A 27,509-nucleotide genomic window follows, 5' to 3' on the forward strand; every position below is an offset into this window, starting at 1 on the left:
ACATGAAGGCAGTTATTTGGGTGATGAAAGTAGTTTTGGGGTCAGAAATCGGCAAACATAAGAGCCTGCAGAGTACGACGGTTCCGACCTGCACCAAGAATCAAACCAGTGTAGAGGTGTGCATAGATGAAGCGTGCCGGAGCAGCCAGCCACGCAGCTCTAACCCGCTTACCTGAGTGTTCGAACCAGTCTTTCCTGCTCCTATTTACCCGCGCGGCACATGAATGAATATACGCCACAAGCTACATGTGAGCCAAGCTACTTCACCACTACCTCACACTTTTTTTATATATACTTCACACATTACACGTAGATCACCGCTTTCCTGAGTGTTCGAACCAGTCTTTCCTGCTCCTATTTACCCGCGCGGCACATGAATGAATATACGCCACAAGCTACATGTGAGCCAAGCTACTTCACCACTACCTCACACTTTTTTATATATACTTCACACATTACACGTAGATCACCACCACTCCGACGCCACACCGTCCACCAAACTCAACTGTCAATCACACGAAGCAGACCTAAAACAACCAGTTCCCTGCCACAAAGTACTCCAGATATATGCAAATTAAACATATTCTTTAAGTCAAATAAACAAATATACTCCAGGCATTGAAAAAATAATAAAAATGGAGTCTTGGATGCACCACCCTATTTTTCTATATTTTTTTATAATGCCTGAGAGAAAGTGAGACAGAGAAACAAGGAGAGAAGCAGGAACAGCCGCGTCGACCACCAAGTTGGAATGTGTTTTTGACTCTGTATTTCCTCTCCCAACAGCCTCGCACCCTGGAATCTGGGAACGAACAGGTAGAGAGTGTTGAGTAACTAACCCAGTACTAGCCATCCATCCATCGTGCCCTCATACCAGCTCTTCCATAAGCCCGCCGTGTCTCTAAGCTCCCACTGTGTTCCCTCCCTCACAGCCTCACTAAAAGAACCATTTGAGGATCTATTGCCGTTTGTTTTATTTAAAAGAAGATCAAGTCCCACTCTGAGGGATTTGTTTGGTTTGAAGTTGGATTAGATTCGTATAAAAAGATGTGTGGATTATCGTGTGTGAGTGAGGTGAACACACGTGGGAACTTGCGAACTAGGGTTAGTTTTTCACGTTGCCTCATTAAATAGGAGATAGTTGGTCTTTTTAGGTAAATAACATCGATGAGCGTAAATAATTCAACCCGTTTCCTCGTTTTCTGTTAACGTGGAGGCGTCCGTCGTAAACCTAAACAAATGATGAAAAAATCGACATGTGAATCGCTAACTGATCAAACAGCTGCTGTCGACGGTAAATAATGGTGAAAGAGTTTCCCTAAATCACTGTCCGTCAGCCCTTGGCAATGTAAATACACACACAACCCTGAGAATGATAAACAAGCTTCGTTTTAGGATAGCTCTCCTGGGACACTTATCTTAGTTGTTAGTCAGTGTTTTCCCTTCCCTTGACTTGATATGGACACTTACTCTATTAGTCAGTGTTTCCTCCTCCTCTTTATTTGGTTTAGTCCGTGCACCACTCTCTTTATAGTTATGTGTCTGTTTTAATGTCATGTGATTGAAATACTTCCTCTCTGGAGATCAGAATGAAGGTGTTCTTTAGTTTACTTATTGTTAATTTACCTTGCATCAGTGTATAACCTTGTAACCTTTCTGTCTCGCTGTGTACAAAACATCTAAATAAGCTCCAGTATTTTAGATATATGTATATACAAAAAAAAAAAAATACTGCGGTAAATCAATAAATAAAACTAAACTTCTTTATGTATAGAATATGCATGAGAAAAGTTGACGTCCTCCATCAGTGTATACTCGTAGGTAGAAAGCAAGAGGAGGGCAGTAGACACCTCCATCAGTGGTTAGTTTGTGGGTTGAAGGGCATGATGCATTAGGACGAACTTAGACCGTCAGACCGCAAACTCTCACTTCAGGAAGAGTTTGAGCCCCACTAGGTTCATTCACCTGGTTCACCTGACAAGCCTCACCTGACTGACTTGACACCAGCTTTCCGTACTGGCACTGTTACGTGTACTCACTCACTAGTACTCTAGACGCCCAGTGACCCGCCTAACGCACCACCACCTGACCTCCGCCACACTCTGTACCGCCACACACGCCTCGCCTGGGTCACACACTCCTGTCTCACCTGTATGGGACCCTCGCACCTGGAGCCTCGCGTTCATCAGAATATCACAAACCTTTCCTTTTTATCATTGAAAATAGTTTCGGCTGTGAAACGCTTAAAATTATCATAAAAAATGAAGTTACTTTGAATGAAGAAAAACTGCAGTTAAGCGCTTAATCTGTATGTTTTGTCAAAAATAAGAATCATGTCGATCATAAAATCATATTAGTGCCTATGAGAAGCTTCGCAGTGGTTACACATTGGTGTCAGCTCGCCGCCAGGTGTGAGGGCCACGCATGCAGTGAGTGTGTACCAGGTGACGCGTGACGCCTTGCCGGTACAGTCGACGGAAGACTCACAATCTCGAAACGAAAACAAAAAATCCATTTTTTCTCCCGCTCCTTTCTTGAACTTTGAAACTGTTATTTTCCCTCCCTCCTTTCCTCCCTCATTTCAGTGTGCTCCCCCTTCGCTCCCTCCCCCAGTGTGCCCTTGTTCCCTTTAACTTGTTGCCTTCCCTTGTTCCTTTACCTACATAATTCACCAGCAGGTGACGGAAGGATTATTAAATCCCAAACTCCTTCCCTTTAATCATGATAAGGATACCCTTTCAAAACCTATACGATGGCATTACCCTCTGATGTATCTCCTAAACTGTAAGATTAATACCTCCACACCCTTGAGATTCTTCTCTGAAATATTGCTTTTAATCTCTGCCTTGAAATTGTACCCTAAAATTCTGCCGCGAATTTCCACCCTTAAAGTTTATTTTTGGGTCGGAAGCTTTGATTGCTGCACCTTAGCCTAAGAAACCAGCAAGGGAACGTCTCCATGGTTATCCAAACATATAATTCACACAAAATATTTACGTAACTCAGAAAATATTACAAATGGTTGGATTCATTCTCTTGCAAAACCTTCGTTGTTTTCAACACGCTTTTTTCGTACTCACGCTGTTCTTTATTTCGGTTTTACTGACGTCATTTTATTTATTTTACAGCTCAGTTTTTCTTCTTATTTTCGTGCGTGGTATTTTGTCCATTAATCCGGTGGCCTCCTGGCGCCGCCGCCACGGCCACGACCCTCGCTCTTAATCTTTTGGACTGTGTTAACCAAGAAACTGTGTTCAATAATTATATTTTTTTCTCTCAAGCTCACTAATTACTCATATTTTTTATTTCCTTGTTTACCCTGTCACTATAAATATTTCAATCACTGTTATTTCATCTTTCAAACTCACTAATTATTGCCTATGTGCACTTTTACCGTCTTGCAAGCCCTGTCACTCTCAATATTTGACTGTCCTCCCTTTCTTTGTTACTCCTGATCAATACCTGCCAAGGACCGCTGTTATCACGGACTCAGACGCCCAGTGGATGAACAGACCAAAGATAAAACCTTCTTCGACCTTCCCTTTCCCCCTCCTCCTCCCCCTGGCCACAACGTTACCTGTGATTCCTTTACCTGTGATGTCTGGACACCTGGAAGACCCACTTTAATCAGCACCTTTTGACAGAGTACTCCACAACTGTAACACACACACACACACACACACACACACACACACACACACACACACACACACACACACACACACACACACTTACATTAAAAAAGCCTTTCCTCCTCTGTACCTTCATTTCAAAACTCCTCCCCTATCTCCTCCCTCTTCCGTATCCCTTTTCCCTTTCACCACATTAATCGCCTTCCCTTTCCTTTCCCTCTATTCCATACCAAGATCCATTTCTTTATAACATCTAACTAACCCGAAAAAGATTATCCTTTTCTTCCCACTCTCCCTTTCCCTCTCACTCTTATTTCTAACCACATACCCATTCCTATAAACCATTCCTCTCTAAACCATATATCCCTAAACCATATATCCCTCCTCATAACCTATCCCTCTCCCTCTCCCAACCTATCCCTTTTGCTCTCCCAACCTATCACTCTCCCTCTCCCTACCTATCCCTTTTCCTCTCCCAACCTATCACTCTCCCTATCTCAGCCTTATACCCACACAAGCAGGCTACCCATTCACCTATCCACCAACTCTGCAATACACACACATCCACATCAACAAACCATTCCTCTGCCTCCCCATCCTTGCCTCCCCCACCACACACCCACACCACCCTTCCACTCTTCCACCCCCCACAAACGCACCCACCCACACGCACTCACAGTATTGGCCGCGTATCCACAGGCGGGTGGTCGCAGGTGGCCGAGGTCCCAGCCGACGAGCCCCTCAGGTTCAAGTGTGAGGACCTGGAGAACAAGAAGCAATACAAGTTCAGGGTGACAGTGAGCAACAAGCTTGGCCCGTCCGATCCCAACATCCACCCCAAGGTCATCTTAGCCAAGGATCCCTGGGGTGAGTACATGCAGGGGTTGAAGAGGGAAGTGAAGGGTTTGGGAGGTTGAGGAGTAGATGAGTATGTGGAGAGGTTGAAGAGTGAGGTTTTAAGGGACGTTGAAATGTAAATGAGTACGAGGTTGAAGAGTGAGCTTAAGGAGTTGAAAGGATGAAGAGAGAATGGACTAAGGAATTGAAGAGTGAGATTAAGGTATTTATAGGTTGAAAAGGGGATGGACTAAGGGTTGAAGAGTGAGATTAAGGCAGTTATATGTTGAAAAGGGGATGGATTAAGGGTTGAAGAGTGGGCTTAAGGAACTTAGAAGTTGAAAAGGGAATGGATGAAGGGTTTGCAGAGTGGGTTTAAGGGATTTAGAAGTTGAAAAGGGGATGGATGAAGGGGTTCCAGAGTGAGCTGAAGGGATTGAGAGGTTGAATAGGGGATGGATGAAGGGGTTCCAGAGTGAGCTGAAGGGATTGAGAGGTTGAATAGGGGATGGATGAAGGCGTTCCAGAGTGAGCTGAAGGGATTGAGAGGTTGAAAAGTGGATGGATGAAGGGGTTGTTGAGTGAGCTGAAGGGATTGAGAGGTTGAAAAGGGGATGGATGAAGGGGTTCCAGAGTGAGCTGAAGGGATTGAGAGGTTGAAAAGGGGATGGATGAAGGGGTTCCAGAGTGACCTGAAGGGATTGAGAGGTTGAAAAAGAGATGGATAAAGGGGTTCCAGAGTGAGCTGAAGGGATTGAGAGGTTGAAAAGGGGATGGATGATGGAGTTGCAGAGTGCGTTTAAGGGATTTAGAAAGAACGTGGAGCTTTTAAGGGATTGAGAGCTTGAGACATTGTAAGGTTGAAAAGGGATGAATTGAAGGATGAGATGAGTGAGGTTTGGAAATTGAAGATTGAAGAGTGATAATGCTGTATGAATTAAGAGCATTTTCTTCCCCAACATAATTACTAAAACAAAACAAACAACACATTAAATCAAAACCACAACACAGCAACACTTCAACAACACAATCCTAACACCTTGACCTTGTGTGACCCTAGATGAGCCCGGCAAGATCCTGCACGTGGAGGTCACTGACTGGGGTCCTGAGCACGCCGACCTCCGCTGGTCACGCCCTGAGACTGACGGCGGCGCTCCCATTACCGGCTACGTCATCGAGTACAGGGTGAGACTGCCTTCCCGTCCCCCTCTTCGCTTCCCATTACTTTTATGTCCATTTCTCCTTCTCCTTTTGCCTCTTCGTCCTCCTTTAATTTTTTCTTCATTACTTTCGTCTCCATTCCGTCTATGTCTTCTCTCATTGCCTTCCCGTCCCCCTCTTCGCTTCGTTTTCCATTACTTTTTATCTTCATTTCTTCTTCTCCTTTTGCCTCTTCGTCCTCCTTTAATTTTTTGTTTTCATTACTTTCGTCTCCATTCCGTCTATGTCTTCTCTCATTGCCTTCCCGTCCCCCTCTTCGCTTCGTTTTCCTTTACTTTTATCTCCATTTCGTCTTCCCTTCTCATCTTTTCATTGCGCCCTTATTTATCCTTCCTTTTTCATTACTTTCATCTCCATTTCGTCTACTCCTCTCACCTTTTTCATTGGGCTCCTGTGTATCCTAGTTCGCCCTTCTTCTGTTCTCTTCTTACTCTCCTTCTCTCCCTGTTCCCTTTTCTTATCGTGTTCCTTTACCATTTTTTCCTCCTTCTCTCGCTTATTTTTCTCTTGATAATCACCCTCCTGCCCCTTCTTGCTAGCGTTAGTTGATTTGATGATTATATTTTATTTCCAGAGAACACAGGCAATGGATTGAATAAGGCTTGTAAAATTGAATTGAAATACCACAAATTTAAATCAAATATAAAATAGATATAGGAGATACGTGAATCTTTTTCATTTTGGCAGTGACCTACTCCTGGTTTGTCGTTAAAATCTATCATCAAATTCACTGGAAATGCGTAGTAGTCGTGATTCTTAGTTTTTAAAGGAAATTTACCAAAACATTCCTACATGCATAAAGGATTCTTACCCAAAAAACTGTAAAAAAATGAAGCGTTGCATGAAAATCTACCTTAAAATTGAATTATTAGTCTTAGATACTTAGAGCATTAGATCAAAGCCAATTAGAAAGAACATATTTGATCCCCTAACGTATGTGACAAAGTTCTAAAGGACACACTAGATCCTGTCAAAGATGCCTACTAAATATGTTCATTCGAAAAATTGACCTCTCTTTCGGCCACCTCTTTTTATTTTTTTATTTTTTTTTAGGAGCAGCGAGTAGCGGGCTTTTTTTTTATTATTGTTTCCTTTTTTGTGCCCTTGAGCTGTCTCCTTTGTTGTAAAAAAAAATAAAACAAGGAGGTATCAGGAATTTCTCGTCCCTCAAAGCATGGAAACAAAAGAGGTGAAGCAAGGCTGATTATTTTAATGTGCATGAATCCATTCCATGAGAAGTTAAGATGAACGTTCCAAAAGTACGAAAAATGAAGAAAAAAAAAATTAGTAGAAAAGTAGTTGAAAATTAGTAGATGATCATTCCAAAAGCACGAATATAGTAGTTGAACCCTTCCAAAAAACATATGAATCCCACCAAAAGTGTAGCTGAACCTTATAGAAGTACGATTGGGTCCCTTAAACACTGAAGTCGAACCCATCCAAAACCAGTAGAGTTCCACGAAAAGTGTAGCTGAACCTTATAGAAGCACGATTGAGTCCCTTAAATACTGTAGTCGAACCCATCCAAAACCAGTTGAATCCCGCCAAAAGTGCACCTGAACCTTATAGAAGTACGATTGAGTCCCTTAAATACTGTAGTCGAACGCATCCAAAACCAGTTGAATCCCGCCAAAAGTGCAGCTGAACCTTATAGAAGCACGATTGAGTCCCTTAAATACTGTAGTCGAACGCATCCAAAACCAGTTGAATCCCGCCAAAAGTGCAGCTGAACCTTATAGAAGCACGATTGAGTCCCTTAAATACTGTAGTCGAACGCATCCAAAACCAGTTGAATCCCGCCAAAAGTGCAGCTGAACCTTATAGAAGCACGATTGAGTCCCTTAAATACTGTAGTCGAACCCATCCAAAACCAGTTGAGTCCCACGAAAAGTGTAGCTGAACCTTATAGAAGCACGATTGAGTCCCTTAAATACTGTAGTCGAACCCATCCAAAACCAGTTGAATCCCGCCAAAAGTGTAGCTGAACCTTATAGAAGTACGATTGAGTCCCTTAAATACTGTTGTCGAACGCATCCAAAACCAGTTGAATCCCACCAAAAGTGCACCTGAACCTTATAGAAGCACGATTGAGTCCCTTAAATACTGTAGTCGAACGCATCCAAAACCAGTTGAGTCCCACGAAAAGTGTATCCGAACCTTCCAAAAGTACGGTTGAACCCCATGTGCACTCCCTTGTACTTATATCTCGGTTCCAAATGCAACCATAAATTCTTTTTGTTCCCCTTCATCGATGTCGTGTCGTCGTCTGATCCATCACTGCCCACATTAAAGCGTAGATATCCTCGTTTACCTGTACGTGTTATCTACCTTATATTGTCGATCCATTCCTGTCCAGTCAGTTTCATCCTGTAGGCTGTGTTTTATTATCTGTATCATGTCTTTGTAGTCGTAGTGAATCCTTGTTCTTGTTCATTGTCACCCTCTGTTTAGAACAATAAGTCTGTTTTATACAATATGTTCTGTTTTCCTTTGTCCATATATTCCCCTTATTCTCCAAAGGCTCCTTAGATTTGTCTTTTACAGTGATAGCATGTGCATTGAGGACTCCCCAGATGTAAATGAAATAGTTCTTGATGTTCCCGTAGAGTTTTATGTTCCCTGTTAGAGTTCCCTTACCTTTTGTCTTCTATTATGTGTTCCCCATCTTTCCCCATGTCCCCAATGGCTCACAAGGCACGGCAACTCCTCCAAGTGGTGTAGCGACTGTCAAAACCTTTACTAAAACCGAGAAACTCTACATATACACATCATGCTCCCCAAAAAGACGCGCCAACTTTTTTTTTCTTTCACACACGATGGCTCCACAGTCAGTCCTTTGATTATTGCTGCCACACATACACGCACACACGCACACACACACACACACACACACACAGGCATCTTTGCTTAGATGTGTTAATCTTAAGAAAATACATACACAAACAGAAGCATGAATGATCAAAACAGCAAGAACATCATTAAACAATCCAATCTACACCTGACTACAACGTTAGCTCTGAAGATACATGCAAACACTGAGGAGAGTTTGCAGTAAGGAAGAAGCTTATGCATGAGTCTACTAAAAGGAAGAAGGAACACACTTGTAACGAAGGAACATATGCACGAGTCTTACAAAGGAGAAAGACAAGGAGTAGGAACACGCCAAGAATGGATAAATACAAATACACACGCACACACATAGCCAGGAAGCTGATTCACGGAGCTGCCTGAGGAAAGGACGAGGAGGAGCCGCCCTGCCGAGCCTCCTCTTCATGTTCCCATTAACGTGTGTCCCTCCCACCCCCAGACGCGTGCAATGCCCCGCGGCGCAGAGGTGGTAAGGCCGCCAGAGCTGCCAGTAGTAGTGTGAAGCGGAAACCCTTTAGAAATCTGCTTAAATGGTCCCAGATGCGAAACAGACCATTTACAGAGATTTTCTAAAGGGGATTCTGGTGTGAAGTACAAGCCCTTTAGAGATCTGCTTGTAAAGTGTCTCACGAAGGATGTAGAGACCCTTTACAGAGATCTGTTTGAAGGGTATTTGGTGTGGTGTATTTATTATTTTGCGGGGGCCTAGGTGAGTGCACGCGCCGCGGCCGCCTGCCACCACCGCCATCACGACACACTGCCCCGCAACCCTGGAATAAGCCTTCGAGATAGTCTTACTCCTCCACAAAGGACAATCAGATCTATTACGCCTCAGCCCTGACAACTTTATCTTGAATATATAATTTTTTTGTTTAGTTTGCACGTTACTCCAGCTAGCCACGAGCATCAAGACGTCCCTGTTATGAAAAGAAGAGGGATTTAAACTTGTATTTCTTGCTGGTGGCGCCGTACCATTAACACGCACCCATTTCAAAACTACCGTTGATGTACTCGGCAGTGAAAGGCAAAATATTTTCACGACTTTGATCTTGATATTTTCAGTACCATGTCTTGTTCAAAATTCATACTCAGATACTTCTCAATGTTGTCCTTTATCATCTTAGTACTCACCTCCCATAAGGTAGTTCCCCACATTGCAATACGTTACCCCACTGAGGAGGGGAGTATGAATAATACATTCCTTTATACATTCATAATAATACATTCATTGAGGCCGACGGTGTCAAGCATTGTGGGGCGGTGCAAGGCGGGCGGCGGCGGCGCAGCGTCACCGTTGTCCCTCGTATTGGTTGGTTCTGCTGTACGCGTCAGCCGCACCACAAAACAAATCAGCTCAGTCTACTTGAGTTGATTTATTTTTGAGTGCAGGTCTGGACTATTATTATTTATCCGCCACGGTATGATGATGCTCTCTCCTATTATTTCTTCGAAAGTAAATTGTACTTTTTATAATTATCTCTTCCAGTGAATGGTTTGTGCATTTCCCCTTTCCCTTTCCCCTCAACGATCCCTGTAGTGTTTGATTCCCTTTCTAACACCTCCGCAAATACCATAAGATAACAACGTATAAAGCAACAAACAATTTTTCGCTTATGTAAACAATCCAGTAAATAGTCTAAAATCTCTTGTATAAATATTTTCAGGGTTCGTAGATAAACAACTGAATATAAGAGCAAAACAAACATCGACCCACCTTGTCACTTAACAGCCAAGGCGTCATGGAGTGATGTTTTCAGCGCTTCGCTCTCTCGCTGCCACGCTTCCCGCCTCGCTGGGCCTCTGCTGGCGCCCCTTGCGACAGCAGCCTTCCACGGGAGACGCTACGCCTGGCGCACACACCGCACTCACTGAACACATCACTATTTTCAAATATCGTATTGGATCTCTGAAACGCAAATATACAATTAATCATTATTATTCCATGGTATACTAGCTTAAGACACGCAGCAGAACTTCAAAAGTCACATAAAAGTCTCAAAATGTAACCTTAAGACGCTACTTTACCTTGATGCACTTTTTCCTCATCGCAGACCAGCCTAATACGACCACATGGAAAAGCCCAAACTTTTAAAAACACTTGCATCCTTGTTTTTCCTATTCATCTTATCGTAAAGGCTGGATTTTCTGTGAGTTTTCCAGTAGAAGTCAAAGTTCAATGTGCATTATGACTTTTCCTGTGCATTTTGTCAACTTTCCTGTAGTGATGTCGAGGGTTTGGTCGTGTCGCTGAGCCTTAGCGTCTCCCAACACCTTTTTGCTACGCTTCTCGAGGATCGTGACGGTGGAATCCTGTTTTTGATTCCACTCCTGCGACTGGAGACACACGGCACCTCACACACACCCTTCTGTTCCCTCCTTCCCACCCTCCTCGGCCCACCCTTGGCCTTGGCACGCACCCCACGTCCGAGGTGTGTGGACGCGTCGGCCCTGGGGTGAGCGGTGAAGTGTAGGATCGGGCACGTTAAGGGGTGTGTGTGGCGAGTCGAACTCCACACTGATCCTGTATCTTGATGCTCAAACTCGCCTCTTCCTTTCTCTGTCGCTCTTCACGTCTCGTCAGTCTGAGTCTGCCCCATACAAACGCCCCTTTTTCTGCTATAATTCAATACTACTTTGCTATTTGTCTGTTACAAGTAAATAATAATCTTTTTGAATCCCTCAGAGGCATTTTGTCTAGATGACAACTTGGTATCTTGATAACAGTAAAGTCAGAATAAACTAAACTAATGCCTAGACGCTCGATAAAAAAATATATATAATAATTCCAACGTCTCCCAAAATGAATAATTATTACTGACATCAGCCGATAACTTCACTAAAAAGACTCATTTTAACGCCGCAGATATAACTTTGCTCACTCGCGAACTCAATTAATGTAAAGAAAACAGAAAAGTTATCGCAAGTCAGCCTCCCCCCACCCCCCCACACCCAACCCTCCCTCGTCAGTGAGCTCTCGCCGCGTCACGCTCTCTCCCCCTCCCTCCCTGACGCCGCCTCGCCCCTCAGGACCGCTTCTCCGACTGGGCCATGGGCATTGAGATCCAAGGCGACGTGACGGAGGGCACCATCCCGGGTCTGAAGGAGGGCAACCAGTACGAGTTCAGGGTGCGGGCCGTCAACAAGGCTGGCCCCGGCGAGCCCTCAGACCCCACCAAGCCCATCCAGGCCAAACACCGCTTCGGTAAGTCCAACACCAAAAATACTTAAATACAAAAAAAAAAAAATAAATAAATAAATAAATCACTTATTGTTTAGATTTATTTATGGTTTTGGTTTTAGCTTTGTTTCACTTTTTTATTTGTAAATGAGGAAGGCAAGACAGTACTATATCGATAAGCCTTCGACAATATATAGATAGCTACTTAAGACGCATTGAAATCACTGCAGCCCTTTTTTTCTTCTTCTTTTTTTTCCATTCATCATTTTTAAGGAAAGTATAAAGCATAAAAACTTGATTGATTACTTCTCTCCCGGGTCACGGTACTTAAGGCACAGTAAAATTGCTAGTATCTTTTTTTTTTCTTTCATTCCACATTTTTAAGCTATTTTTAAGCTCTTCTTTCCCGGGGCACAGTACTTAAGACGCATTGAAATCACTAGTATCCATTTTTTTTTCTTCCATTCATCATTTTCTAAGCTAGACGTAAAGCGTTAAGCCTTGACCTGGTTTCCTCTCTCTCTCCCTCCCCGCCACAGTCAAGCCGTACGTGATCAACAAGGACGAGTTCCGCAACATTGTGATCAAGAAGACGCAGCTCTTCAAGTTAGACGTGCGGTACGGCGGCGAGCCCGAGCCAACCGTGATCTGGAAGAAGGACGACAAGGAGATCATCCCCGACGAGGAGGAGAGGTGAGGAGGACGAGGAAGAGGTGGCTAAGGAGGAGGAGGATGAGGAAGAGGTGGCTAAGGAGGAGGAGGACGAGGAAGAGGTGGCTAAGGAGGAGGAGGACGAGGAGAAGAAGAAGGAGGAGGAGAAGAAGGAGAAGGAGGAGAAGGAGGTAGGATGACAGAAAGGGAGGGATTTATGGTGGACAAGACAGATGAAGGAAAGGAAAGGGTGAAAAAAGGAAGATTAGGAGGGAGAAAGGAAGGTAGGAGGAGGAGAAGAAGGAGAAGGAGAAGGAGGTAGGATGACAGAAAGGGAGGGATTTATGGTAGACAAGACAGATGAAGGAAAGGGAAGGGTGAAAAGGGGAAGATAAGGAGAGAGAAAGGAAGGTAGGAGGAGGAGGAGAAGAAGAAGAAGGAGGAGGAGGAGGAGGAGTTAGTATGACAGAAAGGGAGGGATTTATGGTAGACAAGACAAAGATGAAGGAAAGGGAAGGGTGAAAAAGGGAAGATTAGGAAGGGGAATGGAGGAGGAGGAGGAGGAGGAGGAAGAAAAAAACATTACAAGACTGGACTAAGAAAACAAGAATATGACACAAGACTGACAAAAAGGGGAAGGCGAGGAGGAGCCAGGATGCAAGGAAACAGAGTTGGATGTTACTGTGACTGAGATAACACTTTCAAGACATAGAGGGGCATCATATCAGGTAACAAGGAGGGCTTACAGTATCTCAAAAGACTAGGGGTCGTATTAAAAACATTTCGTCGCCCAAGTTCACATATTTCCTAGGACTTTCAAAGGAGTTGTGGGTATTTCCAGTAGTAGTTATATGACCCTGGTGGTAGTTTGAACGTTCCTCTGTACCATGAACCTAAAGAAACACTCATTAGAACCCGACTGACCCCCTCTTTGGCCTTTAGAAGTAGATGATGTGAAAACTGAATGTGTCTTATAATATCAACCTAGGAGAGGCGTGCAGATAAGTAGAACCCCTCAGTACACAGTGTGACCAGAAGGGTTGTACAGTAGTTTGATAAATAAGCAGAACCTCACACTGTTACGAGGAGGATGTACAGTAGTTTTAGGAGTGTGAGAACCCCACAGTGTTGCCAGGAAAGATGTGCAGCAGTTTTAAGAGTATAAGAACCCCACAGTGTTGCCAGGAAAGTTGTGCAGTAGTTTTAAGAGTATGAGAACCCCACAGTGTTGCCAGAAAAATGTGCAGTAGTTTAAAGAGTATGAGAACCCCACAGTGTTGCCAGGAAAATGTGCAGTAGTTTTAAAGATTTGCAGAGCCCCATAATGTTACCAGTTAAGGTTTGCAGTAGTGTAGATTTCTAGAAGTGGTGCTACAAAAGATTTATACATGTTAGTTTAGAAAAAGCAGAATCTTGTGTTTCCAAAAAGTAGTCTACAATATTAAAGCCCCACACTGTTACCAAAAAAGATTTACAGTGGTTAGAGATTTATGGGGAACGGAAGACAAAGATGAAGTAAAGGAAAAGATGAAAGAAGGAAGATTAGGAAGGTGAAATGGAGGAGGAGGAGGAGGAGGAGGAGGGTGGGAAAAAGGTGATATTCATTTTAGCTTCTAAGAGGTGGAGGAGGAGGAGGAGCAGGAAGAACAGTTTTAAGAAATGAGTCAAAAGAGGTGAGACTCATTTTAGCTTCTAGAAAGAGGAAGAGTAGGTGAAAGGAAGGAGGAGGAGGAGGAGGAGGAGGAGGACGCCCCGGTGCACCTCCCTAAGACTCGCCAATGAGACTTAACCTTTCCTTGCAGGCTCGGCGACCCTTACAACTGCCGCAGGTGACTCTCTCTCCCTCTCTCCTCTCCCAAGGACGTGTTCCCTTTGCCACTCACCCGTGTTGCAGATTGGGTTAACACACCTGCATACACACACATATGCACACACACACATGATATTTCTCTCCTTTCTCTTATACTTCTCTCTCTCTCTCTCTCTCTCTTATTTCTTCTGTCAGGAATGTTTTCCCTCCACTCCTATTTTTTTAATATACACCAACGTTTTTTAAATATTTTTGTGACCTGAAATCTTTTTCATCCATTTTTTTTCATTTTTCTTCAGACAAATCTTTTTCCTCTTTTTTTCCCAGCGCCTCGCCCATTGCTTCTCATTTTTCTGGAAGCAAATTTTTCAGACTTTTTGGATGTACTTTTTTCTACTCCGGACGGATCTTACGTTTTTTTCCTACATACAGATTCATCTTGTCGGAAACCTGCTTTCGATTTTTCAGTTTTTTTCAACTGCCCGTTCCACACACACACACACACACACACACACACACACACACACACACACACACACACACACACACACACACACGTTTGATAAAACAACCACAATAATCGGATATTACTTGGCGTTGTGACGAGGGAAGTCAGTCGCTGCTTTACGTATCAACCACAAAACAAGTAAAAACACGACTCATCTTCTTATAAAATTAACAGTGAGTCGAGTCACGTAGACGAACACGTGACATTCTCATAAGTTATTTTAATAATGGTACTCATGGCCGCGGCGCCTTCCTCCGTCACACACGCGCGGCGACCACCTGGGAATTTAAAACCACGGCACGACGTCTTCGGTTCCCCAGAGTCGCCTTCACGCACGTCCTCAAGAGAAAACGGACTGCTTGCTGCCCTGACACTTCTATCTCGCCCTCGTGTGTGAAAAAACATTAGCCAAACATCATAACTTTTGGGGCTAAATTTTGTCCGCGAGGAGTTTTGGGCAGCGGGCGTGTCTTGATTTCAATGAGGACGTTGCGGGGCTTGCGGTGGGCGTGTCATCCGCCAGTGCATGGGTGGATGGTCAAGGCGCGGCGCAGGCTCCTCAGAAGAACGCCCGTGGCTCCCCTGTCGCCTCATACCTCCTCTGGCTCACTACAGTACCTCTTGAACTTATCTAATGGAGTTTTAAAGTTTTATTGGCATTTTAAATAAGCGCATCTGGCAGTAGAAAGCAAATGCAAAAGTAAAAACATTTGCATCATTCGGACAAAACCTATACATTTTATTTTTTTGCACACCATAAAACGTAGAACGATACTCCAACGGTAATAACCTTGAAAAAACGTTGTCACTGAAAAGACCAAAGCGAGAGGAAAAGGAGGAAGATAAGATGGAGGGAGCTTCGGGTGTTTCCTCAAGAGCAGCCGCCGCGCTTGAAGAGTTGCCGGCACTTTGAGAACAATATCACGGGGAGCGTATGAAGCCAACAGAGAGCCGCAGCACCAGCCAGCCGTCTAACATATATGCCCTAGTGTTTGTGTCAGGGCTGTCGGTGGTGCTGTGTTCTGCTTCGCGTCCCGTTGGTATTGTTTTCAAAGCGGCGAGATGCAGTGATCACAAACAACAGCCACTGGAGTATGTGTGAAGTGAGCCTTGACACCTAACAGCTGATACGTGTGGGTAAGCAGCTTTTGGCAACACTGAAGAGCTTATGGTTGGAGCAGCGAACTTTAAACCCCGCTAACAGTGCTTCAAAGAGCTTTATTAAGAGTGCGTGCATACTTGAAAGCCAGCAACAGCAATTATTACGGATATTTTCAGTTATTGCAATTTCTCTAACAGCAACAGCATTTAATCAATAACCGCACCAGGCTGCTAATTCTATTTTGTTAATTTTGAAGCTTCACAACTGCATGCTTCGTTCAGATCTGTGTCGTTTCCCATGTCATCAATGTGTGCGCCCTCTCACCCTCTCACGAATGGATATCATAGTTCATGTCGGTGCTCATCGTCAGTTGGTCAGTGTTTTTGTTGTTATCCATCATCCAATTAGTCAGTGTTTTATGTCGTCATCTCAGTAGTCTCTTTCACTATCACTATCGAGTAACATAGATTAGTAACCCCCTAGAAAGCGTACTTTAGCCAGTAGCATCAAGCTTCCCTGTGCGTTGTTTAACAGTCTAGTCGAGTAGTCTATGTCCCAAAACCTTAGCTTCCTTATGCGTCGTGACCATTCATTGTACTAGTTCATTTGGTTTAGTGGTCTCTCAGCATCGTCTTGTGATTGTTTATGTAGTCAGTGTTTCTAAGCACCGAACGTCAAGTCTAGCCTGTCCAGTGTCCGATCAGATCCCTAAACACACGATAAGGATGGCCGTTCAAAATGCATAACTTAGCAATAGAAACGACGCGGGGTATAATATGCATTGGTCATAGTAGGCTACCTCTAAAAATATATGTTTACTTCCTATCCTCTCCCTCCCCTCTCTTTCCTCGCCCCTTTGTCCTCTCAACTACAACCTTTCTAGTTTACTTTCCATCCTTTCTCTGCACTCTATCCTCTTGTCAACTGCAATCTTTTTAGTTTCCCCTTCCATCTTCTCATCGATTACCTTCATTCAGTATTTTTTTCCTTTCCTTGAACCTCATACCCTCCCCCGATTTCACTTAACTCCTCTCTTTTCTAGTCCTGAGTTATTTTATCCGACCGTTCCTTTCTTCTATAGACCTCGGTTACTTCTTTTACCTAACAGTTCAATCTCTCTTCCCTGATCCTTTACCCCTGCCATAGTCCATCCCTTCGTCCCTCTGTCCCTGCAAGACGCCATCCCTCAAGCTTCCTCGATGTTGTTGTCAGAGTCTCTTCACCATTGTTGTTGCTTCACCGTGACTTCCGCATCATCAGGGTGGCGCTAAAGGGGCGATTACACTGGGCAAATTTTCCGTGGATCTTCAGTCAAACCACGATTTCCGCTGGCGATGTTCTCAGATTTCCTTGGTTTTCTGACGTGTCCACGATCTTCCAAAGCTACGGTAGAGTTCCTTGAAGGACGACGGTATTACTCGCCATCATCAGCAGCAGCAATAACAAGAAACACATGAGAACCACGCCAGCGGAAATCGTGGTTTGACTGAAGATCCACGGAAAATTTGCCCAGTGTAATAGCCCCTTAACGGAGGCTACTACGAAGGCTTGACTGAAATGATGCTTCGTGCTCTGCAGAAGTTCATTGTATAGCTACATTGAATCTGTCCAAAGATAGTCGTTTTCCTTCAATATTTCTTGTGTACACATTCGACTGTTCCCACATTCATAGGCTACATTTGTCGTGTATACTTGTACCTACGATCCCGCCACACAACGTTGCCAAATTGTCGTACTTAGCCGCTTATATTTCCCGATTTACTACCCCAAAACTGTCTTCCGGGCTCCAATAACGAAACTCATTTATAGTTATCGTTAAAGGAGTTAGATCCTGATGTTTCTTGGCAATAGTTAGGCGTAAGAAACCGGTAAATACAATGCTCTGAGTACGATAATCTGACAACTCTGCCGCCAAAGTGCAAGTCACGAAATAGCTCGCAGGCGTAAACGAGTCAACAACACCGAAACAAACCACTGATCGAAGCCGCGAATCGCCCGCATCACCACGCAGTCCGTCACTCGCTCACCCGCCCTCACCCCCGTCACCCTTCACCGCCATGCCTTCCCCTGCCGCCCCTACCCCCGCTGACCCTTCCGTTCCTCCGCTAGGGTCACCATTGAGCAGTTTGAGCGCAACACGGTGCTCACGCTGAGGAAGGGCGTGAGGAACGACACTGGCAAGTACAGGCTGTGTCTCGTCAACTCCGTGGGCGAGTGTGAAGAGGAGGCCGATGTGGTGATCCTGGGTGAGTACAGTTTGGTTGGTTTACTCTCTCTCTCTCTCTCTCTCTCTCTCTCTCTCTCTCTCTCTCTCTCTCTCTCTCACATTTTAAACATACCATTTCTCCTCTTTTACTAAAACATACTCCTATTTTCCGCTTTCGTCCTAAAACGTACCCGGGTTCGATTCCCGGGCGGAGTGGAAAAATTAGGGCGGCTTTTCCGATACTCTACGCCCCTGTCCACCCAGCAGTGAACGGGTACCAGGTATTAATCGGGTGTTGTGTTCTGTCTCCTGGGATCTGTTCCCTTCTATAATTCCTTCCCCCTCCTGTCTCTCCGGCATATGACCACAGATGTTGCGCCGACTAAACGAAACTTTCCAACTTTTTCTCGTCCTAAAACGTACCATTTATCCTCCTTTACGCCTCTCTATTTCTCCTCCTCCTCCTCACGCCTCTCTATTCCTCCTCCTCCTCCTCACGCCTCTCATTCACCCCTCCCTCAGGCAAGCCCATGCGCCCCGAGGGTCCGCTCTTCCCCGAGGAGATCCGCTCCGACCACGTGAAGCTCAAGTGGAAGAAGCCGAAGGACGATGGCGGCCTGCCCATCGAAGGCTACGTCATTGAGAAGATGGACCTGGACACGGGGGCCTGGGTGCCTGCGGGAGAGGTGAGGCCATCCGTGTCCCGTGTTCTGAGGTGTTTCTTTTATAGGTTAGGGTTGGGGGTGTTAAACGTGGTGTGTGTGAGAAGTTCCCCATGATGGGTTAGTAAGCTCCCAAACCAATACCAGAGCCTTCGAAATTTCCTTGTATAGTGTCTGGTGTTTATATTTAAGTTCACAAATTTGGTGAAACTATACAGGAAAAGTCTTTTGTATTTAGTGTGGCATCGAAGACCTCACCATTTTGGATTGTATGGGATTCTATAGTTTGGTTCGGGCTGTTACAAAGACACTGTTGGACTGTGGAATCGGCTCTAAATGGTGTGTGTTCTTGTGTTACGTTGTTTTTGTGTAGTAAAGTTTATTGGCTGGATGAGAAAAGTTTAAAGGGAGGTTATCAGGCTTTGTGTCCGTGTGTGTATGTGTGTGTGTGTGTGTGTGTGTGTGTGTAAGAATGACGTCATGTCTGTTTTAACTTTTGTGTCTGTCTGAATGCACTGTCTGAGGCCTGTATTGTCTTATGCTTCATGTTAGATGTTAAATATTGTGTGTGTTGTTTCTCCTAAGAATAGCGTCATGTCTTTTTTAACTTTTGTGTCTGTCTGAATGCACTGTCTGAGGCCTGTATTGTGTTATGCTTCATGTTAGATGTTAAATATTATGTGTGTTGTTTCTGTTACATATGACCTTCAGTTTTTGTCCACATAAACACGTACACAAAGCAACAAACATGAGAAGCCAGATCAGATGCAAGGAACCGTATTTTCTAGGCTACGGGCAGTTCGACAGTCCATCACAGAGTCATTGTAAGCACCAAAACCAAACTATATTCACCACAATGATCCGTTATTTCTACTCAATACCAGATATTGAAGAGATTTCCTGTGTGGTTTTCTATAGTTCCCTTCTTTTTATATCAACGCCAAACACTATACAAGGAATGTTCATAGTATTTTGTGTTTGGGAGCTTACAAACTTGCTGTACTGGACTGTAAAACTGGTCCTACATGTAATAAAATAATGTGATTGATTGATGGATTGATAGTTTAGTGTTGCAAGTAAACAAAGGAGAAGGGAGGAGCATGCCATCCCAACCCCCAGGCAGTACAGAGTGTGATTATACAGGATACATGTGGAAGTAGCACCAGGAAACTAAAAAGATACAATGGTAGGGGACAAGTTCTAAAACAAGTAGATTAGTTACACACACACACACACACACACACATGTAGGCAGGAAGCAGGAGACCAGAACCGAACATCAAAGAAATGGAACCAGCAAGGACCATCTAGAAAATAAATTAAGTGCAAAGGTTCTAAAATCCACTTCACATGACTCTTTTTGACATGTTTCTTGTGCCCCTTCTTTTCTCTCTCCCTTGTCCCTTCCCTCACATCCTACCTTCTGGGTTTCCTTCCCACCTCCCTTACTCTCGTTTCCTCCCATCTCCCTTTTCCTCATTCCCTCTCTGCATTCACCCTATTTTACCTTCCTTCCCTTCTTGTATCTCCTCCTCTTCCCTACCTCCTTATCTCCTCACCTTTCCTCCTTCATCTTTTCTTCCCTTCCCTTCTCTTTCCTTCCCTTCCCTTTCCCTCCCCTCCCCTATCTTTTCTTCCCTTCCATTTTATTCTCTTCCTTTCCCTTCTCTTTCCTTCCCTTCCCTTCTCTTCCCTCCCCTTCCCTTCCCTTCCCTCCCTTTCCCTCCCCTCCCCATACCTCTTTTTCCCTTGCTTCCTCCTATTTTTCCCATCTTTCCTCCTTTCCTCTCCATGCATCCCTTCTTTTATTTCACTTTCCCTTCTTTCCTTCCATTTCTCTCCCTCCAATTCTCCCATCACTCTGCCATTTCTTTCCCATCTCCCTTCTCTTATCCACAATCACACACAATCACCTCTTCTTTTCCTCCTTCTTATCATTCCTTCTCTCTGCCTTCTTCCTTCCCATCTCTCTTCTCTTATCCTTCCATCATACACGTCTCCCTCTCCTTCCTCCTACCCTCCCATCTCTCTCCCTTCCTCGCTCCCTTCTACTCTCCCATCTCTCTGCCTTCTACTTTCCATCTCTTCATTCTCCCGTCACACATCTCCTCTTCCTCCTACCATACCATCTCTCCCTCCCTTGCTCCCTCCTGCCCTCCCTTCCCCTGCAGTACATAGACACCCCCCAGCGGGCCACACTCTTAGACGACCTCGCAGCACCCCCAGGGAAGCATAAAGGGCCCTCAGGGGACCCACCAAAGGGCTCGGGGGTGCAGGTTCAGGTGATACTTTCAATAGATGTGACGCCATACCCCCCAAACACCATGCAGTATATTCAGAACCTTTATCCCTCCACCACTATCTGTATATATTTGAAGCCCTTATTGCTTTCCACACCATAATCCCTTGCCTTTGTATTATAATGTCTCGATTCTGTTCCTTTCACTCCATTTTTTTCTGTAAATTTGGGCTTTGATAGTAAGTATTGCCATTCTTCTCCACTCCACAAGACCCTTTGTGGCTGCTATACTCTTGTTGATTCATATTGGTAGCTGTTTATTATTTTCTTCACACATTGCCACCACTCGTCAAGACCCCAGACATGACCAAACACGGCACAGTCCTTGGTAGTAGTGTTGGTACATTTGATATTATTTTCCTGTTACTCTGTCCACCCTTGTAGGAAGATCTTACAACCTCACAACACAAGCGGGACACACCCATGAGCACCATCCTGCTGTCCTGTTAACCCGGTAGCAGCGACGGGCCAAATTTGTGGCTTTACCGTGTAGCAGCGACGGGCCAAATTTGTGGCTTTACCATGTAGCAGCGACGGGCCAAATTTGTGGCTTTACTGTGTAGCAGGGACGGGCCAAATTTGTGGCTTTACCGTGTAGCAGGGACGGGCCAAATTTGTGGCTTTACCATGTAGCAGCGACGGGCCAAATTTGTGCCATGATATAAATCCCCCAAAATAGATGATAAATAATCTGATCACAAATGCTTTGATATATATTATGAAATAGTTTGTGTGAGGAGTGATTTTTTCTTGTTTTTCTCGCTTGGTGGGACCATTAAGAAACATGATCCCCGCTGCTACTGGGTTAATAATGATGTTGTCCATATCTCACACTTTTAGAAAACACCAAACCTGTAACTCCACCCTTGCCCTAGTCCCCAGTATCACAGTAGTATTTGTGTGTGTTTATCAGCAGTCTGTCTTGCTCTGCTGACATTTACATAAGAAATATATATTGTACTCATTACTGAATTGATAAATGAACAAGTTGTACTAGGTCAGTCATATATTAAATAAACCACCATAATTTTTTTCCTTATCAGTGAAGATCAACCTTTTCATTACACTGATTCACAGAATCACTACTCAAAAGACACATTGGTTATAGGCCATGAAAATCAGTACCAGGCTTTTTTAATGCTTGCAGGGAACATTTTACTGAACTGCATTATGTATAACCAGTAATGGAGGCAGAGTGTGTTAGGAGTGTGTGAGTCTGGCCTCATTGTGGGGTCAGTGTCTCAAGACTGTGTGGTCCTGACTGTCGTCTGTTCTTCAGATTGGTCCAGAGAAGACAGAGTTCACTGTGGACGGCCTCACGCCCAAGAAGAAGTACAAGTTCCGCGTCAAGGCCGTCAACAAGGAGGGTGAATCAGAGCCCCTTGAGAATGACGAGCCTATCCTTGCCCGCAACCCTTATGGTGAGAGCAACAGTTTTGTTTTCACTTGCTTCATTTTTCAGCAAACGAAGCAGGTAAAGGGGGAAAGAAAGCCCACCAAGCACTGCTCCTATGAAAGAGAATAGAATTAAGTAGCCAGAAGAGGGTTCAGTTTAGGATGCTCACAGGCATAAATGTCTCACTTGTTTATTCTTGCTGCCTTCATTCTTGTACTCTCTCTGGTAGAAATTTTGCCAGAACCACATGAAAGGATTAGTAAATAAATGGGACTTCCACTTTGCATATCAACTCTGCATAACATTATATGATTTAAATTTTATGTCCCTTCTCTTGCTCCTCTTTACTCCATCATTACTCTGGACCAGAGCTTATTGTAACACAGACAAATGTTAAATAGATAAAAAGGTAGAAAAAAATCACCAAAGAAATAATAGCAGAGAGAGAGAGAGAGAGAGAGAGAGAGAGAGAGAGAGAGAATGGGGGAAGAGGAAAACCAGGTGTAAAGAGCCCCCTGACCAGATTAACCTCTCTTTACAGATGAGCCGAGCCGCCCAGGCAAACCTGAGATCATTGACTATGACAACACGATGGTGGTCCTCCGCTGGACACCGCCAGAGAAGGACGGCGGCCGCCCAATCACCCACTATCACATTGAGATGAAGGACAAGCACTCCCTGGATTGGACAGAGGTTGTGCAAACCCCAGACACCAACTGTGAGGCCATGGTCCCTGGACTGAAGGAAGGGACCATCTACAGCTTCCGAGTGCGTGCCGCCAACAAGGCTGGTGTCGGTGAGGCCTCAGAGCCCACTGACAACCACAAGTGCAAGCACAAGAACCGTGAGTGTTATGGATTGTTGTCATCACTCTCAGCAGGATTACACCTTGCGCACTTCCTACAGTTCTTACGTTAATCCTACATTCACATCACTTTTCTCAACTCAGCACCACTGGATTGCACATATGTTTTGTAATATGAAGTATCCATTATATTCTCACCTCATCCAGTTATACATCTCTGTACTGTAATTTGTATTCTTCATATTGCAGTTTCATTTCTCTTTAGTTCTTACTGCTGTTTCATGTATCTTTTTTCCCTTTGATATGACTTTTCTTTCCCAACTCCTCTATCATTCAGTTCTTAATTACTCCTTTCACCCTTTTTATCACTCATCCTCTGTATCTCTTACCAGTTTTGCATTACATCTTTCTCCCTCATTACCAAGCACCTCTTCTCCTCCCCCAGTCAAGCCTCGCATCGACCGCACCAACTTCAGCTCGGTGACCATCAAGGTTGGACGCAGCCACAAGTGGGCCGTGGACTACATGGGTGAGCCAGACCCAGATGTGGAGTGGATCTTCAAGGACAGTGTTGTGTCCAGCTCAGACCGCATCAACATTGAGAACACTGACCACCACACAGAGTTCTCGGTCACCAATGCCAAGAGGAAGGATGCTGGCCTCTACACCCTGAAGATCCAAAACCGCAATGGTTCCGACAGCGAGACCGTTGAGCTGGTTGTCCTGGGTATGCTAGAAGATAGCTCACAGAGGTTCATGTGGTGAATTCAGCTGATGATCATTACAGAAAATGTCACTAAGCTGCACAGGATTTTGAATTAGAGTGAAATGAACATCCCTTCATAGTCATTTTTCATCTACCTTCCTTTAGTAACGTCTCTGAGCATAATAACTAGAATCTCAGTGTCTTTCCTAAGCTTTAATGCATTGTTTCCCCCACAGGCAAACCGGCTAAGTGCACAGGCCCACTGGATGTGTCTAATGTGCATGACACTGGCTGCACCCTGAAGTGGGAGGAGCCCAAGGATGACGGCGGTCTTCCCATCAAGGAATACGAGATTGAGAAAATGGACTTGGCAACGGGCAAGTGGATCAGGTGTGGCAAGGTGAGTTGTGACCATATCTCTCTCTTTCTTTAGATGAGCAGGTGCATAAAAATGGTTTGGAAGAGTACGTTGCTCAAAGGTTATGGCATTACTTTGTTTATATATATTTCTATTCTTTTTCATAATTATGTCTAATAGGATTTTACCTGAGCTGCTGGATTTGCGTGTTTTCATATTTTTCTTATCATTTTCATCACTAGATTATTGCCTTCATGTCTTAGTCCCTTTCTGAACACACTTCTTCCCCTCCCAGTGCCCCGGACATGTGGCTCCTCCATTCTTCAACGTGGAGGGGCTGGAGCCAGGCCACCAGTACAAGTTCAGGGTCACTGCTGTCAACGATGAGGGTGACTCTGAGCCACTGGAGGCTGACCAGGCCATCCTTGCCAAGAATCCCTTCGGTGAGCACCCTCTCCAGGGATATTTGGTCCCCCCTCATGTCTGACAGACTTTTTAAATATAGTCCCATGCCTGCCTGTGTGTCATGCATCACACCTACATGTGTTCATTTCTCTCTTGCCTTCCCTAGATATTCCTATTATTATTTTCCTTTCAGTTTCTCTATTGCTTCTCTGACAACCCCATTTTCTTGTTTCACAATCTTTCCATTTATTTTTCTTCAGTATTGTTATGTCACCACTGAGAAGCCAGAGCCTTACCAGAGCCTCTCTGATGTATTTTATCACCCACTCAAGAAATTAACCAGTATATATCATTACTCAGTGCCTGTACTCAGACACCTCACCATGGTTTTTCTCTCCCTTCAGATGTCCCCACTGCTCCAGGCAAACCTGAGATTGTAGACTACGACAACAAGTCTGTCGACCTCAAGTGGACAGTGCCAGAGTCTGATGGTGGGGCACCCATCCTTAAGTACATCGTGCAAAAGAAGGACAGGTGAGATGAGTACCATCAGGTGGCATGAGTGTAGAAGGGGCAGGCAAGCTGCCAGTGATGCAAGGCCATATCTCTAAAAATGCACTCCTAATCAGTCCACGTAAGCCTTACCTCTAAATATTAAATTCTTGGATTAGAATACAGTACATCATTTCTTCATTTAAACATTTTTGCTAAACGCCTGGGTAATAATAATAAATGCCGAGGACGAGGAGTCCTGCGGGAGTCTGTTGGAGAGGTGTCAGTAGTGTCCTAGTGTTCCCGAGGCTCACAGCCCCTGGACGGCCACCCAGGTACATGCCTGAATGGGAAGCGGCAGCCGAGCTGAAGCAGGATGTGATGCAGCCTCTCAAGCCCGGCCAGCCCGTAGAGACCAAGGTTGGTGGCCTCAAGCACCGGGCCGAGTACCAGTTCCGTGTGATCGCCGTCAACAAGGCCGGAAACTCACCCGAGTCCGAGGCCACTGACTACCACCTGGTGAAGCACCGTGCCCGTGAGTGTCCTCCCTCCCGGGGCACCTTCCCCGCCCCTATTTCCCCTACACTCTCCCCAAGCCCATTTCCACTCCTCTCCCCCCTCTCAGGTACCACTGGGGTCCCATTTCCCCAGTATCTTTATGTTTCCTGGCCTTACCTATGTTTCTTGGCCCCTATTTGTTGGATAGGCCACCTGTTACCAGCCCTTTATGTTCCATGGGCCGTATCTGTTTATCTATGGCCTTATCTGTTATCTGGGCCTTACCTGTTTATCTGACCGTCATGTGTTTGCCTGAATACATGTGCTATTGCCTTGTTGCATGCTGTCAGAGCTGTTGCATGTGTCAGCGGCCGATGTAAGGCTGCTGTCTATATGTTGCCTGGCTGTTTGAGTGGTTAAACAGCAGGCCTATGTGTTAACTAGCTGTTATATGTGCTGCCTGACCACTCTGTGTTACCTTGCTGTTGCCTGTTACCTTACTGTTACCTATATGTGTCACCTTATGTTACCTTGCTATGTTACATCTTCATCCGGCCTTCCCTCACCCCTATTCCTACACACCTGACTCTTATATGTTGCCTCTCCGTATATGTTACCTTTTCCTACATGATGCCTGGCCAGTGAATTACCTTCCCCTCTATTTGTTGCCTTCCTTTAAATGTTCCTGCCCCATTATTTCTTACCCCTTCCAAAATGTTACCTTACCTCATGTTTCCCCAGCCATTACATGTTACCTTTCCCTATCATTCCTCCATATGTTCCCTCTATGTTACCTCCCTTATGTTACCTTCCCAATGTTACCTTCTCCTGTGTTTCCAGTATGTTACCTTCTCCTATGTTTCCTCTATATCCAACCTTTCCCTTTGTTCCCAATACATGTTTCCTCTCCCTATGTTCCCCCTACATGTTTCCTCCTCCCAATATATGTTTCCTCACCCTATGTTTCCTCCTCGATCCCCATACATGTTTCCTTACCCTATGTTTCCTCTCCCAATACATGTTTCCCTATGTTCCCCCTACATGTTTCATCTCCCTTTGTTTCCCATAAATGTTACCTTTTCCCAGTGTTTCCCATCCTCCATTTGTTACCTTTCCCAGTGTTTCCCATCCTCCATTTGTTACCTTTCCCAGTGTTTCCATCCTCCATTTGTTACCTTTCCCAGTGTTTCCCATCCTCCATTTGTTACCTTTCCCAGTGTTTCCATCCTCCATTGGTTACCTACCTGGATTATATGTTACCTAACCTTCACACCCACCTCTCCCAATTCTATGTTACCTTTCCTTTAAATGTTCCCTTCATACCCACCTACCTGAATTATATGTTACCTTACCCACCTCTCCCAGTTCTGTGTTACCTTTCCTTTAAATGCTCCCTTCATACCCACGTGCCCAAATTATATGTTACCTGTTCTTTAAATGTCACCTTTTACCTCCCTGGCCGGTACATGTTTCCATATATGTTACCTACAAATGTCACCTCTATGTTCCTCCATCTGTTACCTGTACACACACCTCTATGTGCTACTTGGCTGCTTCCTGTGTCTACCCGTTGATTGTGTCAGGCTGTGTGTCCTTTGAGAATAGGATACTTGTCTAGCTTTTATACACTATATTACTATTATTATTATTTTTTAATTTATTATTATTATTATTATTATTATTATTATTATTATTATTATTATTATTATTTCATACTTGATTGTTTGTGTCGGTTATGTGAACAGACGATGTGTTCGTTCACCCTTACCTTACCTTTCAGTTTAACATCTTAGTTTAATATCGCGTATACTTAATACATCTCTTGGTGCCTCGGCTACCCCAGTCTTTCCTCTCTCTCACCGATAGTTTGTTTGCC

General features: G+C 44.5%; 1 protein-coding gene and 1 long non-coding RNA gene across 5 annotated transcripts in view; one reads left to right on the plus strand and one right to left on the minus strand.

Annotated features, from left to right (window-relative positions):
* Positions 1 to 27,509, plus strand: part of LOC126983825 (twitchin-like) — a 194,813-nt gene that overhangs the window by 116,167 nt on the left and 51,137 nt on the right. The window contains exons 39-54 of the mRNA XM_050836955.1: positions 787 to 816; positions 4,332 to 4,499; positions 5,530 to 5,654; positions 8,998 to 9,027; positions 11,586 to 11,760; positions 12,276 to 12,429; positions 14,190 to 14,216; positions 17,917 to 18,053; positions 18,536 to 18,699; positions 22,253 to 22,394; positions 22,911 to 23,213; positions 23,620 to 23,901; positions 24,117 to 24,280; positions 24,534 to 24,681; positions 25,048 to 25,177; positions 25,471 to 25,670. Coding sequence (XP_050692912.1) covers positions 787 to 816; positions 4,332 to 4,499; positions 5,530 to 5,654; positions 8,998 to 9,027; positions 11,586 to 11,760; positions 12,276 to 12,429; positions 14,190 to 14,216; positions 17,917 to 18,053; positions 18,536 to 18,699; positions 22,253 to 22,394; positions 22,911 to 23,213; positions 23,620 to 23,901; positions 24,117 to 24,280; positions 24,534 to 24,681; positions 25,048 to 25,177; positions 25,471 to 25,670 — 2,379 coding nt within the window. The remainder of the gene's footprint in view (positions 1 to 786; positions 817 to 4,331; positions 4,500 to 5,529; positions 5,655 to 8,997; positions 9,028 to 11,585; positions 11,761 to 12,275; positions 12,430 to 14,189; positions 14,217 to 17,916; positions 18,054 to 18,535; positions 18,700 to 22,252; positions 22,395 to 22,910; positions 23,214 to 23,619; positions 23,902 to 24,116; positions 24,281 to 24,533; positions 24,682 to 25,047; positions 25,178 to 25,470; positions 25,671 to 27,509) is intronic.
* Positions 5,661 to 8,989, minus strand: LOC126983877 (uncharacterized). Of its 4 annotated transcripts, none has more exons than XR_007736278.1 (4): positions 7,848 to 8,989; positions 7,593 to 7,677; positions 7,338 to 7,507; positions 5,661 to 7,252 (listed from the first exon to the last, which is right to left on the minus strand). It is a non-coding gene; the product is annotated as an uncharacterized LOC126983877 (long non-coding RNA). The 4 variants fall into 4 exon arrangements; XR_007736279.1 differs by having other exon boundaries at positions 7,338 to 7,422; positions 7,593 to 7,671; positions 7,757 to 8,989; XR_007736275.1 differs by having other exon boundaries at positions 7,593 to 7,671; positions 7,757 to 8,989.

This window comes from Eriocheir sinensis, chromosome 55 (genome assembly GCF_024679095.1).
Source record: "Eriocheir sinensis breed Jianghai 21 chromosome 55, ASM2467909v1, whole genome shotgun sequence".
Lineage (NCBI taxonomy): Eukaryota > Metazoa > Arthropoda > Malacostraca > Decapoda > Varunidae > Eriocheir > Eriocheir sinensis.